This window comes from Pezoporus wallicus, unplaced genomic scaffold (assembly GCF_028554395.1).
Source record: "Pezoporus wallicus isolate ANWC-B61680 ecotype Strahan unplaced genomic scaffold, APGP_CSIRO_Pwel_v1 contig_7985, whole genome shotgun sequence".
In the NCBI taxonomy this organism is placed as follows: domain Eukaryota; kingdom Metazoa; phylum Chordata; class Aves; order Psittaciformes; family Psittacidae; genus Pezoporus; species Pezoporus wallicus.
In genome coordinates, this window is record NW_026636538.1 from 1,938,680 (window position 1) to 1,955,117 (window position 16,438).

The 16,438-nt window shown below is 41.4% G+C and overlaps 1 protein-coding gene across 7 annotated transcripts in view; it reads left to right on the top strand.

Moving 5' to 3' along the window:
* VPS13B (vacuolar protein sorting 13 homolog B) overlaps nucleotides 1-16,438 on the top strand; it is a 442,303-nt gene that overhangs the window by 416,463 nt on the left and 9,402 nt on the right. For 6 of the 7 annotated variants that reach the window (XM_057400543.1, XM_057400540.1, XM_057400541.1 and 3 more), the window contains 4 exons: nucleotides 1,069-1,892; nucleotides 6,294-6,470; nucleotides 7,382-7,552; nucleotides 14,193-14,369. In XM_057400543.1, the coding sequence (XP_057256526.1) occupies nucleotides 1,069-1,892; nucleotides 6,294-6,470; nucleotides 7,382-7,552; nucleotides 14,193-14,369 (1,349 nt within the window). The remainder of the gene's footprint in view (nucleotides 1-1,068; nucleotides 1,893-6,293; nucleotides 6,471-7,381; nucleotides 7,553-14,192; nucleotides 14,370-16,438) is intronic. The other variant, XM_057400542.1, reaches the window with a different exon arrangement.

Genomic DNA, 16,438 nt, shown 5'->3' on the forward strand with positions numbered 1-16,438 from the left:
GTGCTCTGTGGCATATGTTTAGACCAGATGTTACGCTTTGTATGTCACAGTTAAAAAAGGACAATCTAACACCAAAGTCATGTCACTTTAGGGTAAACACTGGATGCCTGGTACAAAAAGAAGTCCTGTGTTGTTCATTTAAAAAAAAAAAAAACACAACAAAAAACACAGATTTTCCCTTCAGAATTAATTTTGAGTGTGTTCTTCAGTATAAAATGTATTTAGCCAGGTCCTGCCATCTGTAACTGTACAGGCTCCCACTAAAATTGGCAGGAACTTTGAAGTACAAGGGCTGTAGAAATAGTCTTACAGTCATTAAATAACCGTGCTTCATTATAACACTCTTCTTAGGAGACTTCCCCACTTCCATAACACACTGCAACCTCAGCTCCATTCAAGTGCAATTATAACACTACCTCTTTCTAAGACGCAAAAAGCCTGACCTCCAGCAATGCTGTTACTATTAGAGTGGAATTTGTTGTACTGTTTTTATTTGCACAGTAATTAAGTATTAATCCCCAAGAAACTGGTCATCAGCGATACATAATAGCCCACTTGCTAGTTAAACTTGGCAATGGGCAGTTAACATTGCATGAGGGAGGCTCTCAGTGCTGTGGTGGCTTCCTTGGAGGGCACTCATTGTATGTGGTGTGAAATGAATTATCCATAATAGTAACCTTCAGTAGTGTCTCTCAGAAAATACTGTAACATCTGAGGCTGTATGTGAATTATCAGAAAATTGTAATGTTGTCTGCTTTAACATCTGGCTCTGTTACAAAAAAAAAAGTATAGGAAATTACTGTGTATATAATGATGTTCCTGTCCAAACGATCCTGTTGATTGATAAGAAAGAAAGAGGATAGATGGAAATATCCCATTTCTTAGAAGACCTCCTGGGTGTTATCCACAGTGGTGGCTGAAGCTGCCAGATCCCATTAAGAGTAACAGGACTTGTACAGTGAGTTTCCTGTGTATTATAGAGAACATCTCTTCTGACAGCTTTCTAGAAAGTAAGATGCTGGGTGAACTCAAAGTACATGAAGCAACAAAACTGCTTTTCCTTTCTAGAAGTCAAGAGCAGACCCTATCACTGAAAATGTTCATCGGTCAGTTGAGTCTTGCTGCCTTTGATGATATTACAAACCACAAAGTGTCATCTGAACTTCTGCGTCTCACAGCAGACCACATGTTCCTCCACATGGCTCCAGCCAACAGCTACCTGAGACCCCTATCACAGGAGTTCCAGTGGGACACCATGGAAGGCCTCCCCCAGTTTCATAGTCTCCAAGTGTATTGTGAAGACTTGCAACTAGACAATCAGTTGTACAGCAAGTCCAATTTCCATTTTGCAGTCCTGCTGTGCCAAGGAGAAAAAAATGAGACTGTGCAGTGGTCCAGAGTGAGCAACCTCACTGTTTGTAACAAAGATTTGGAAAGCTATAAAGAAAGCTGTTTTATAAAACTCTGCATTGCTTTTTCTGAGGAAGAGAATTTCATGTTTCACATAAATGACCTCAGCTTTGAGCTCAAACCAGCTAGGCTGTATGTGGAAGACACCTTTGTTTACTACATTAAGACTTTATTTGATACATATCTTCCAGAAAACAAAACCACTTTTCAATCCATGCATACTTCAGATACTACCCTGGTGCTGCCTGAACAAGTGAGAGAGCATGCAAGAGCTTTGGTCAAGCCAGTGAAGCTAAGAAAATTAACAATACAACCTGTTAATCTCCTTGTCAGTATTCATGCTTCACTGAAACTGTATATAGCCTCAGATCACACCCCTCTCTCTTTCTCTGTGTTTGAGCGAGGACCCATCTTCACCACTGCCAGGCAACTTGTCCATGCCTTGGCCATGCATTATGCTGCTGGAGCACTTTTCCGAGCAGGTCAGTACTTCTCCTTAACACGTAACATTTTTATTAGGTACCAGGATTCTGTGACTGTCTCTCAAGCTGAATAACCTTGATGTTAACCATACATTATTGTTTTCCTCAGACACTCTTTGATAATGATATTTTCAGGCACCTTTCATGTTCTGCCATACAACAGAAGGGAAATAAAATGGCTGAGCAGACACCAGCGAAGATTTGTAAGGTTGTGCTAAACATTAGCCAGCCACCTGAAAGCTTTATGAAACCCTGAACACAGCATAAAAATGTATTCTAGCAGGCTTAGGTTTTGTCATTTTGTATTATAGCACTAGTCAGAATCAACCCACATTCCTCACATAAACTCCCCAAAACTAAGTTTAATCAAATTATTCAGCATGTTGCTCTGCATTCAGAAGTAAATTATAGCCTTGGATGGTTTTTTGTTGTTAAAACTCCTTTTGGTTGCAGTTTATGATTAGGACTCTGTCTTTCTTCATACAGCCTTCATGCTAAACTGGCACACAGATGTTTGTTGTCCTTTGATCCAAGAACTATGAAGTTTGCTGTTACTAACTTTTTCCCATATAGGATCAATAGTAAGCAATTAGTCTGTTAGGTTAGCAGGTGTATTCTGTTTCCCATAAATATTAATTTAGAAATTATGAAATTTGGTCTCTGACATGTCTTAGTCTGGAACAGAATTTTTACCTGAGACAGGAGGAAGCTTCTCCATGTTCACATGTAGGTAATGCAATCCACACTGAAACATGGGATTTATTTTCCTGCAATACTAACCGTCAGATTTTCTGGAATCCTGATGTGCTGGAAGCATAGCTGTGACCTGATTTCTGTGCACAATTTCCAAAATTGTACGCATGCATTTCAGGTATTTATAAATAGAAATAGTGAGATGTTGATCTGGTCTTTCTCACAGTTTTGCACCAGCACAGTGTGCACTGATTCACTTTTTTCTTGCATTATTTTGCTTCCAAAAATTTGCAGGTTTTTCCTTTTACTGCTTATTTGGATTTGTTTTACAGTCAAATTCCATAGTACAAAAGGGGAGATGTAGTTTCTTGCTAATTAAGAGTGAAACTATGGCCCAGTGTGAATGTTTCTCCCCACAACTGCCTAGGAGTGGTGATACAAGTGGTGATAGACTGCGACAGGAAATTGGGGTTATACCGGCTTTTCATCTGCAACATCCCAGGTGAGGTACATATGAGAGTTAGGGATTCCTGAGCCTGGTTTGGGCTTACCTCCTGTGCTACCCTTGCAGGGTGCAGTGCAAAGGCCACCCCTTGCTCTGGGCTCATGATGTAGATGGAAGCAAACAGGTTTAAATATTATGAAGTCAGGTTTGCTTCAGTGGAACTTCTCTTCAGGAAAATACATAAGCATATATTTAGTCATTGCTTAAACCACACTCAAAGCAATAAAACTAAAATAGATTTTTTGAAAGGGGTTACCATTATTAAAATGGTGAATTATATTGATTAATGTTTGCTTGGGCAAAGAAGATGCTGTATTTTGAAGAGTTTGTGACACTTGTCAGAAGGCTGTGTCAACAAAGTTAAAAAGGAGGAAAAAAATAAGCAAAAACCTTATATGGTCTGCAAACCGTGAGACCTTCCCTCACCATCAGGTGAGTTACACTTCTTGGATTGGTCTCTTGTGGAAAAGGACCTTGCTCTCCTGCATTTTAGCCACATTAATCTGCAAAATGACAGGTTGTTTGACCCCCTTCTGCTAACCACTGTCCAATGCATAAATCATGGTAGCATCTGCACAAATGGCATTCCCAAACAGGTATGCCTTATGCTCCAAACAGGTTAGTCTCATTTTGCCCTTAGCTGTATGAAGGATCGTTGCTGCCCTATGGGAGAGGGCAGGATTGACCCCATAGCTTGCTAAAAGGGGTGTGTCATGCTGCCCCCCATATGTTCCAAAAGAGTGGCTAGAATATATGTCTTGTAAGCAGTGAGTAGCGCTGGAGAGCTTTGCTCAGATATGCTGATTAGCATTGCTTGTCTCAAATTAGCAAAGCTTGCAATGGAAATCTCCCATCCTTTTCTAATTAAGTTGACTTCTATTTAAAAGTTAATAAAATTCTATTTAAAAAGATCACTGATATCAGCCAGATCTAACTCTATAGTTGCCTAGAAAGAAACTGCAGTGGCTCTCTGCTGATATAGTCATACTAGTGGACATAATTACTAAGCATACTTTGGGAAATGGTAACCTGACATGATACTGTATTTCTGCAAAGTATAATGCAGCACAGAGCTTCTGAATGGAGGAACTATTCCTGATTCATCACTCTCCTATCCTTACTTACTCCCACACCTTCCTCCTTGGATTGGGTGGTCCATGCTGGCAGTGAGGAGCCATTTGGTTTGCTCTGAGTGTTGGCCAAGGAGGGCCACACTTGATGCAGGTTGCACGTTCCTCCCATGTGCTCTCCAGGGGTGAGCATGCTCCTTCCAGAGCTTCCCAAAAGTGGCAGCCTACCAGCCAGGGCAGACTGTCACAGCTCACCCCCAGGATACCAGGCAACCCCTCAGCTTTGTGTTTACCTGGTTTCATTCATGCATTTCATGTGGTTTTCATTCCTGAGCACACCAGCTGATTAAACAGGTGAGTGGAGTTGGAGTCTCCCATGTTCCAGCCTGGCAGTGTCTGCTGGGGGAGTTGGAGGGCACCAAGGCACTAAGCTGTGGTGTCATTCAGCTGCTTTCCATTGCACCACCACCTCAGGACAACGAATGATGAGAATATTTAGAGAGAAAAAAAAAAACAAGCAACGAAGGCTGTAAGGGATTATTGTAACATTATTGATCTGAGCAAGCAGAAAGAACATCTCTTCCATCTGCACACACCTCCCCACCCCTCCAGCTTTTCAGCACTTCGCACAGTGGCACAGATAATTTATTAAAAATACTACAGGGAGGGAGTACAGGCCCAGCCTGAGTACTGGCTTCCCCTGTCCCAGCAGGGAGAGACTGCCAGGGGATGCTCCTTTCCAGGGCAGGCACTGCGGGGCCACAGTGCTTGTTGCTGCCTTCCTTATTGCATTGCCAGTAGCACTTGATTTTTGTTCTCATAGTCCATCCCACCCTCTCCCTTATGTCTGCTGTGGTTCCCGCTTTTTATGCTATGGATACTGGAGTTCTCAAGCTGCCAGGGCTGAAATGTGGGACAGATTCAACAAGAATAATAGATTTTCCAGGAGCTTAGAATGATAGTATGAGATTAATTCATTGCATATGAGTAACATTTTCTCTTCTGTTCAGTTTCATGATTCAGCCTTCCACAGGAGTGACTGGGAGGGGCTAATAGAAAACAAGAAAAGCATCTGGATAGCAGGAGTTTGCAGTGGTGAGATGGGAATGAGGAGGGCAGCGCAGATCAAGGCCCTCAGCAGGAGAACAGGAGGACAAGCTGTCCATCTTTCAGTGTCCCAGCCCTGTCACACCCAGTGTCATTCTCACAGTGCCAGCTGGAATTCATGGTACCAGGACTCAAAGACCAGGCAGTTCCCATTTAAGGTTTATTGCCATTTCTGAATCGTTCTCTCAGGGCTGAAAGTTATGCAGCACTATTTCCTAATAAATCTGCTGCCAACCAGCCTGAGAAAGACAAGACCTGCAGACAGCTTTCCAGCAACAGATTGCTGCATGCTTGGCCATCCAGCAAGCTGCTGGCAGCCCTGCACTTATATAGGAAACCAGATCTGCAGATACCTCTCCTGGGATATGCATAAGGAATACTCCCCTATGAGTAACCTAATCAGCATGTAGATGTCATTGCTGTTTACACAACTGTACTGAGCAAAAGACATTTGTCTGGCTTTCACTGCACTCTGAAAGAAAATGATCAGCTTAGAAGCATTGGGGTGGATTTAAAATAACTTCTTAAGCACTTGTCAAAAATCTGCATCCCTTTTCCTAACACTCCATCAAGCAATTGACCTGCACACTCCCGTAAAGCAGTACATTGTATCAGTGTAAACTCCCTGTCACAATTCTATCACATAAGGATGTGAGATCACCAGGCTGCCTTATAGTGTCTAAAACTGACCTGGCGATCTGAACTTGCAGTCCCATCCCTCCGTAGCTGTGAGGTTCCAGCATCTGCCTCCCTAGCACACTTTTAGCAGAAATACGGGAAGCTCCTGGAAGGAAGTCATTCTAAAGCTATTTGCGAGTTTGCCAAAAGGATTTCTTTGATTTACGAAGTATGAAAGATTGCAATTTCTGAATTCATAGTGGATGAGTTATTTCCTGTGTTTTGCTCAAAGGAAGGTCAGAATGCGATGAATACTAGTGTGAAAAAGATAATTAAGGAATAACCTTTTCACAACTGCTGCTCCTGCAGGTTTTGCAGCCATAACATATGTCTTGTTTTTCCATGCAGGCTGGGTTGTCGGATCGTTGGAAATTCTTGGGAGCCCGGCTAGCCTGGTGAGAAGTATAGGGAATGGCATAGCCGATTTCTTTAGGCTCCCCTATGAAGGGCTGACCAGAGGCCCGGGAGCATTTGTCAGTGGAGTTTCCAGAGGAACAACATCATTTGTAAAACACATTTCCAAAGGTAGAGCTTTCACTTTGTTGCTCCAACTACTGCTTTGTTGTCAGGCGTTGTTAAAGGATGTGTTAAAGTTTTAAACAATATTGCTTGCAGCTTTGTTTGGCTTGCTAGGCTGCGGCGAAGTGCTGGGAGGGTAACAAAGCTCACATATAACATCATATGTATTAAACAGATCACCGCTTAACTACAGTGCGTAAGAACATTTCAGAAACTTCAGAATTTTAAACCTCCCAGTGGGAAATGGAGATTGGCTCAGCCGGTATTTCATGTGATAACTGCAGAAATATGAAAGGTGTTCTGTACTTCTGCTAACCATCAGAAATTCTACACTCTGTCGCCTCATCATATTCATTATTCCTTTAAAAAAAGAGAGAATAGATACAGTTGTCATAGCTGTGTAAGTGCGTGGATGGGTTTTAACAGCAGGGCTGGGCTGGCCGGAGAGCAGGAGCAGCTTTTGTGTTGCGAAGTCTGTACAAACAGTGCCATCGCGTGGCTCTGCCGCCTGCAGAGACCCCGGCAGGACCCTGCTGCTCCTCCTGGGGGGCTCCCTCAGGACACCTCCTCCCTGGCTCCTCCTGTAAACGGTTGTTTACCTTTCCATCACACACACACACACCCCCTCCGTTTGGGTCAGCCCCACAGAAGTTTGGGAGCTGGGAATTGATGTTTGGGTGAGCTGCTGTTCCCACTGGACAGGCAAACCTGGTACCAGCTAATGTAAAAGGCGTGACGTAGACCGTAGAAGCAGTGTGGTGATGCTTAACAAATAGTAAAGCAAGTTACACATGGGTGACTTTTCAGCTGACTTGCTGTTCTCGTAAGCTCAGTATTGCAGTGAGGCATAGAAAGCCTCCGTGTTTCAAATTAAAGCATTTTGATCCAGACCCAAATGTATATCTCCGTGTATTTAGGTACACTGACATCAATTACCAATCTGGCAACAAGTCTTGCTCGGAATATGGATAGGCTGTCACTGGATGAGGAGCATTACAACAGACAAGAAGAATGGAGAAGGCAGCTTCCAGAGAGCCTGGGAGAAGGACTGAGACAGGGGCTCTCTCGTTTAGGCATTAGCCTTCTAGGTAATGTACTATTAAATATCAAGTTGAGTGATGATACTGTTTTCTGATCTGCTCACCAGCCTTTTCAACATGTGAGTTATACTTGCAAATTCTGTTTATTTTGGTATTTTCTTGTGAAATAGCCTCACGGTATGTATATGAGATACTGTTTCTTTTTATCAAGTGAATTATATTTCGTGAATTTTGTGTATGTTTTTTCCTGATAAAATAATTGCAGAGATTAATAGAGCGAATTTGCACTCTATTAGTGAAATATTTTCATTGGTACATAATGCATCTCTGAGAAGAAACAAATAATTCTGCACAGGGCAGGGTGACTTGTAACTAAGCACAAAGACGTCATCATGCCGATGTTTACTTTCCAATGAGTTATAGGAATGCCTTCCAAACCTGCTTGGTTTTGCTGCACTGTAGATATTGGGGATTCTTGGTTTTGTTTGAAAACCACTTGAACTTAGTGCAGATGTTAAGTAAGCTTTGATGAGGAATTCTGCTTTTACCAAAAGACCCAGATTATCCTGATTCAGTGTAATTGTATTTGCTCAGCAGCCAAGGGGGTTGGTAGTTAGAAGTGAAGATTACTCTGGCCTTTTCAAAATAATACCTAAAAATTCAAAAACTAACCCACACTGGAAAAAATCTCTGAGAAGTTTTGCAGTAAGGGGCTGTATTTTTTAGGTTTCTTGTCACACAGCAGAGGAATGCAGAACTGTATTGTTTGGCAGAGTTCCTCAGTACGTATTAAAGAGTATGAATCCCTTCGAGATCAAAGTGACCAAAAGCAGTACAGTGCAAAAGGTTAGGAGAGCTGAAGCTTGAAAGGATTTGTCCTCTTTCCTAATCTTCACTAGTGTACACAACTCCTAAATTTGCAACCGCAACCCTGAAAGCCCTGAAGAGGAAGTGGTAAAAATGTTACAAGTTTGGGTTAAGTTACTGGAAATTATTTTGAGCAATAACGTTAGATGATGTGAAGCACTGTCATTTGATAATGCCTGTAAAGCTGCAAGCAAGTGTCCTGGGAGAAATGCGTATAAAGGAGAAATTTCATATATTAGTAGCTACTTTCCCAATAGTAAGCTGTTACTGGTGTTGCAAATCAAAGGCACTTCGGAGAAGGTTTTATTTTTCCTTCTTGTTTTATTGGGCTAAGGGCGGTCAGGTTGAGTAGCTGGAGGAAAGATTATACTTTTAGAAGCACTCTGTCAGCGTGGTGTGTATCTGCTGATGAAATGGTTTGGTGATCTTGGCTCAGTCGTTAATAAAACAGCGAGGTAATGTGGTGGTTGTCCCCTTCAGTGACACACCAGAGCTCTTCAGAACTAAAAGCATCAGCTGTACAGCCTGCAGAGCAAAACTTTGTCGCTTTGGCTGCAGCAAAGCAAAGTTTCTGCTGTTCAGAACAGTGGGGAACGCGTACCATGCATGCACAAATGCACCGCGCCTGTGCCTCCCTGTGCACAAGGTTTCCATTGCCGCTGGAGTATGCCCGAGTTAAAAACAAAAGCAGAAAAAAAAAAGGAGTTAGAATTTCAGCGTCCCTGAGTTCCTGAAAAATCAGACTTCATGTTAGAAGCTTAGAGCTTCATAGTAGCACTTAAGACAGTGCTCCTCTGCAAGCTAGAATCTTGTTCTTACTCCTGCCATTACGAGATTCCTGCCTGCAAAATTCCTCTCTTCTTAGCAGTGGAGGCAATGCAGCACCCAGATAAATAGCTACTGATAATGTGTAGCTGGATTCGACAAGTGTGGGACCTCTCACTAAGGGAATAACTGGAACTATTCCTCTGAATTTGTATCAGCCATAATTATTTAAACTGGATTTTTAAAAGGTGTGTTTTCTTTGTATGCACAGCAGCGTTCATGTAAATTGTGTCGAGACCTAAATTATGACTAGACCTGCATTTCAGTTTTTACAAACACATCAGAAAGCTGTTTCTGTCCTCACCATTTATTTTAAAGAATTGTGGGTTTCCCCCCACAACCAGTCATAGCTGAAGGGGAGGTATCACCGTGCTGCTTTCTTTTACCAGCATGTTAAGAGTAAACATGAAGATGCTTACTCTAAAAAATACTTCCATGTTCTTCATACGTAACAAAATGAAACTGCTATCTTATCTCCCTTCACAATCATGAAGAGTTCCAACGAGCACAGGGACGCAGGGAGCAAGACCTTTGGAAGCCACAATTTCTATAACTTTCTAATGGCAATAATTGAGCCACGTGAGAAAGACTTCTGGGATAGTCACAGGACTGTCATGTTTGTAAAAGCCATCTGACTCAGGCAAGCAGCTTTAAGAACTGCAAATGCAGATTTCGCGCCTAGGCACGGGCGTGTAGGAGCCCGCGGTTCACTGATACATTGTGGTATCTGTGCAGAAGGAAGAGTTGCATTCCTGATTTTTCTGAAAATCTGGCTCATGGTGGCCTTGATTCACTTAAGCACATGCTTAAGTGCTTTGCTGAATGAGGGCCAAAATCATGTACTCTTGTCTCCTCCTCAGTGCAAGTTGTTCCCTGTGGTACATTCTTAAGTGCTTTGTCCTGTCTCATTTTAAATGACTCAAGCACTGTCAGGGTGTTGTTTGATTTGATTGTTATCTTTGGCTGGTTGTCGTCTTCTTTTCTGGTTTGAGGGAGACTTCTGGATCACTTTAGCAATGTTTATGCATGAAAATAAGCAAAAGCTTTGGGATAGGTGTGTTTTTTCTTTCATATTAGACAAAAATGCAATGGAATTGTATGTAAAATATTTAGATCGTTGGCACTCCCCACCAAGGAGCTGTTTTTTGCATTTTGCATGCTGGGTTCAGGCTTTAAAATAATAATTTGTAACTGTATAAAAGAAGAGATGAAAACTATAAGCTTTGTTTTCAACTACTGGTCCTAGTGAAAAATATCGTATTGAAGTAGCTCCCTTTAGGAGTTGAGCATTTCAGAGTAACCAAAAACCTGACAACATTTTTCACAATGGCAAAAGTGCTCAACATTTCAGGTACTCCTGCTTGCTTTTGGGGAAAGTGAACTGATAGTAGTAGTGACTGACAGTGCAACTGTGCTGCTAGAGAAGGTAAGGCCTGGATTTGAGTAGTTCAAATTTTTGATATTATGAGTGGTGGTTGTTGTTGCTGTGCAGCTATCACTGAATCAGAGCCACTCCACTTTGCCTATCTACAAGCGAGATACTAAGAGTCCATGCTAATCCTGAAGGTGTATGCTATTCCACACACTAATTCTGCAAATATATTAATGCACACCAACAGGTGCTCTTTCCCTTTAGCTGTATTTTTATGTGATGTTTGCTGTGATGAGACTAGGCTTCAGCTGTGTTTTCAGTGTGAAATGCTTGTGGCAATCCTGACGGACAACAGAGAAAAGAAAAGGAAACAAAATGGTTTCAGCTTGGCTACCTTCCAGACTCGTGGCAGCGCATGGACAGTTTCTGCTGGTGGGGGATTTTCCCCAACTAGTTCTTGGTCTGAAAGAGTTTGTCACAAGCAAGCCGAGCTTTGCCGAGTTCTGAAAGCCATGCTGCGTTTACCAAAGACTGTCAGTCTGCGTGCAAAGCAGTTGCTGCCCATAATCAAATTCTTCTTGAAGTAATACAGGGATATATTCTGAGCTATCTTAAGGTCCTTTCCAACCCTAACGATTCTATGATTCTATCTGAATTTTGTAGTTATCAAAGTATCTTTTTATGCTTACTGAGCAACATGCATTAACCTGATTGCACCCCATCTGATGTTTAGCAGATATTACGGTGTTGCTGGAACTTCTTTGTCCAGTAATGGAAGAATATGTTTTGTTGCTTTGGTATTTAATTTTATTGAGGTTTTCTTTATACATACATAATCTGTGTGTACATATGTGGACATGCGTATAAAATTAAATGCCTAGGGTAGGAATGAAAACAAAAATAGAGAATGGTTTCATTTAAAAAATAATAAAGGGCAAAGGACAGTACAGAGAACAGACAGGGACAGAAGTAGGACACCATAGCTGTCTTCAGACTGTGCTTCCCTGATACCCTACTGAAATCTTGGGGGAGAGACCTTCTGTGGTAAGCCCATCCAGCATGGTGCTGCTACCACTAACTTTTATGTTCACAAGAAAGAAGCCACATGGACCCAGGGAGCATCTGCTTTGCACAGTTCCTGGTACTAGGAGATGCAGTGAACCTCACATGTGTGTCATCATTTTCCCACTGCTGTCAGGTTTTGAGGTTGCTCAGCCTTCGACCTTTCTGTGTTTTTTTCCCTCTCCTTTGCCCACACATGATGCACCCAGGAAAGGAGCTGCGCAGATCCTGCCTCCAATGCAAGGGTGGTAGGGCCAGCCACTCTTGAATGAAAGAGTAAAGCTATAGTTTATTATGTGATTTGTGGGCATAATGACAGTACATGAATGAATTGTCATTGATTTGCAGTTCAAGATAAGAGATTAAAAAGGGTGAGCAGAGAGAGAAGAGAACATCATTGGTTATATTTTTTGCAGGTAGAAAGACACAACTTGCAAAAGTATTTCAGGTACAAAAGGGCAATGGCTTCACAGGCGAGTTCAGAGGATGCATAAAATGGCAGAATAACAAAGTGTGGAAGTACTAAACAACTGGTTAATTAAGCTATATATTATTTGGGATACTATATAAATAATTTTATATAACACAGTCACAGTAGTTTCCATTCTGTTTCCTTGTCCCCTGGGCCTAATTCCAGCTGAGAAGTGCCTGGAGCATACCACAGGTCCTTTGGAGTAGGCTCTTATTTATTATTACCTTATAACATTGCTCAAGTGTATCACAGTAAATAATTTACTAGTGCTAGGACTTAGGTGGATTACATTTAATAAGGCAATAACTGCTGTCCTGAAAGTGCAGTTGCTGTGGATGACCTCAATAGATAGGGTGATGGAGGTCACAGGGTAACATAATACTGTAACTTAGCAGAACACCAAGTATTGTTTTATGTCTTCAAATGCATCACAATTGTACAAAAGAAAAGACTGGATGAACAATCCCAATTGTGTAGTGCCGTGTTGGGGTATTATTTTAGTCAAGCAGCAGGAGCAGCTGGTGAGTACTAATGAAACAGAACTGAATTGAAAATTGTATCGTTTCCATGGCATGGCATTGAGGAAGCTTCACGGCCTTTGTGGTACAGAGGGTGAGTGTTCAGCTGCACGCTCAGCTTCAGTGAGGGAGCTCAGTAAAAGCTGGGTGTCACGTAAAAAATAGACCAGCATTTTTTTGGGAAATACCATACATTTATCAGTAAAGGATACACATGTAGAAGTTGGAAACAATCTCTCTAAGAGGAGAGGGAGGCATTTATAGGGAATGCAAGTTTCTTGAATTGCTGATAGATAGTATCTCAGGGACAGGGATTTAGGGGAATGTGTACTGCTTCTCATCCTTGTCTCTTTTTTTTGTTTGGACAGGATACCAGTGTCCAAGTATGATATTAGTTCTTGTTGTTCAAAGTCAGCAACTTCTCCGTTTATCCAGTAACAGTAACTAAAACCATCTGAAAACCGGTTAGCAGCTAGCTGACTAGTGCATTTCATGCTGGTAACCACATGTGGCCAAATACCTCAGCTGTGGTTGTCCGAATCTGTGGAATTATGCCTGGATTTGCTTCCACATTCAAAGCCGAATCTTCAGAGATGTCTGGGTTGCAGTAAAAATGCCTAGTCACCAAGGTGACACAGGGGCCTACTTCTTAAATAGCTGTTTTATCTTGATATTTGCAGCTGAAGGTACCAAGGAGCCTGCAAACTTGCTTTTCACTGAGCAGAGAACCTCGGATCAGGCACACTGTTTCCTAACTGATGTCACTTTGTCCAATCCCTGTACTCTTAGCAATTTCCAAATAGCTTATCTATCAAAATTGCAATAACTAGAGACATGTCTGTGGTTAAGTGGCTCGCGTAAACTCAAGATCAAAGGAATGTACCACCACACATACCTGTTTACATTTAGGAAGATTTGAGCTGGAGTTCTCTGTTGATACTAAAAGCTGGGAAGGTCACTGTGTCACTTGTAAAAGTTTGACCCATGCACATTAAAGTAAAATATGATCGTTTTCACAAAATGGTAACAAAAGGTCTCAAAGTCTAATTCTGCAAATCTTAGTAATATATCAAAAGTTGCATTAGCTTATGAACATTTCTGGCAGTGGAAGAGGATATAAAAATGATGTATTGAATACAGGCAGTTTTTATTCTCATGAAGTCAATCTGAGGCTTACATGAAAATCTCATTTCCATAGCAGCTCCGGTCTTCTAAAACTGGTGGACTTTATTCCAAGCCCAGCATTTTCAGAATTGCTACACAAAATGAGCTAAATTAAACCAACTCAGCAAAAGGATTTAGCGAAAGTAGTTGAAAGATGAAAACGCGCTGTCAGGTTCGGTGATCTGAATGTTTGAAAAGTAAAATGTGTTTTAAAAAAAAGAGGAAGCTGAGACTTATCTGAAACTGCAGCTAAGGTCGTGTTTAGCTAATTGGTTGCATGCTAAATAGCTGTAATAAGAAGGGTGGGGTACAGTCGGTAATCCAGGCAACATTCACGTCCAGCAGTAAGATTTCCTCTTATTCTGGGATATTAATCTTCACTAATTGCTGGGACTCCTGTTTTTTCAGGTGCAATTGCTGGGATTGTGGATCAGCCGATGCAGAATTTTCAGCGAGTGTCTGAGGCCCAGGCTTCAGCTGGGCATAAAGCCAGAGGGGTCATCTCGGGTGTGGGGAAAGGAATCATGGGGGTCTTCACAAAGCCCATCGGAGGAGCAGCTGAGCTCGTCTCCCAGACAGGTTACGGTGAGTTTCTCTATTTCCAGCATCTCCATTTGAATTCTAAAATGCTTTTCAGGCACAACCTGCTGTGTCTTTCTTACCTGGCTCAGTAGCTGTGTGGCTTACTTAGAGAAAGGTTAAAAATGCCAGTGCTGAATAGTTATAAATGTGCTCGTTTCCTTAAAAGCCATCCTGTTCTGCTTCTCTGTGGTGTTACTGATCAGCATTGTACAGCCACAGCAACACAGAATGCAGAAAGCATGAAGTAATTCTTGGAATACAGTAGAATTAGTTACAGAAACATATGTGCTTACAAAAGAGCTTTTGACATAAAAGTATTAGAGCAACACTATACCCAATTAGAGTGTTATTTTGAGATTGCTTTGTTATAGCAAGGAAAGAGTTGTGCTGTCTCTACGCAAAGAGAGAGTTATTTTCCTGGGAGAAAGAAGTGAGTCATGTAGTGGGAGCATCCCTTTTAAACTGCGGAGTTGTGAGAAGAGAGTCCTGGTTTTGGAGATACAAGTAACCTTTAACAACCAGAGGTGGGTTTTCCAGCTAGGCTGAGCACTTTGTGACAGCAGTGATGAATCCTGTCAAAGTGATGTGAATACTTCTGAATGACCAAAAACCATAAAAGATAAAAATCTGAAAATGCACTAATTAATTTATTTCCAGTATCCATAAATCAAAGCTGTTGGTCTGGATATTTAAAAGGGGTGTCAGGAAAGAAAAGGAGGGTGACCTGTTGATATAAGAACAATGTGTCAATAATTTTGCTTCACAAATTACACAGGATAAATCTTAAAGATTTAAGTCTTTAATTGCTAGCAGTATTTATGTTTGTGATGTTGATTAGCATATGAGTAGCTCTCCCAGGGCTTAAGTTCAGGATATTGTTTCCATGCTTCCCATCACATGCAGAACTCATTCCTTGAAGCAACCTACTTAAAGAAATAATGAAACAATTATTACACTTCTTTCAAGTTAAATTTATCTTATTTGATGAGTGTAAATAATAACCGTTCTCCTGAATTATGCATCCCATAGGTATAAAACCCATATCAGTAAAATCAGAAACTTCAGTCTGTTGCTGGCTGCCTGTGCATTGGTTTTGCTGCCTTCAGCGTTACTCTTTCTAGATTTACTTCTGCTGCAGTCTTTATCAAGAAACTTGTAACAGTAGAAGGACACTTTCATGGCAGATACGATATACAAGACATCATGTTTTCCATGAGCATGTGACAAAAAGAGTTAGCCAGGAAAAAAAACATAAAAACTGTATCAATAATAGCTGATGGTGCGTGAGAGGAAAACACACAGAGTTCAAGTAACTCTTACCCACAACTGGATTGGAAATGGGACCGTGCCTCTTGGGGGAGACCGAGGGGTGGGGGACCACACAGAAATAAACACATGTTCTCTCTTCCTCCATCTGTAAATAACATTTTCACGCACATAATGCTGAGAACCTCGGTAAGCCAACTGTTACAACTGGGATGCTGCTTTTAAGTACTACCATCAACATCTGTGCTAAAAATTAAAGGTTTTTTTTTTCAGTGCTGATGTTTTGTTTAAATTATTATCCATTGTGTAAAAAGGAATCTGAGTTATTGACACCCTTATGCAAAAATGCCTTTTGCTTCCATGGAATGCTTAATTAGACAAAAGAAAATGTCTTTCTTTAAAGAGTAACTTCGCACTGAGCTGCCTCACTGCAGGGCTCACTGCGTAACCTACTGCCTGTCTGCCTTGTAAAACTTTGTAAAACTACTTAATTTCTGATTTCTTTTTCAAGCCACTCATTCTTTCTGGTGACCGTACCTCATCTTTAAGAGTTCTCAGGCTAGCTGGAAGCATACATACCATATCGCCTTCAGCTTTGGATAGTCTGTTTAGGAACCTGTGTAACTGCTGCTTGTAGTCTCTGTTCTCTGCTGGCATTAGGAAGAATTCACAATAAACCAGATGCCCCGGGAGATCTCATAAATGTATATGAATCTGTTTAATGCCTGGATTAAGTAACTGAACATCTAGATACAGTATCTAGGCAAACTTGCCTTCTAATTTGTACTAATCGTGACACATATATG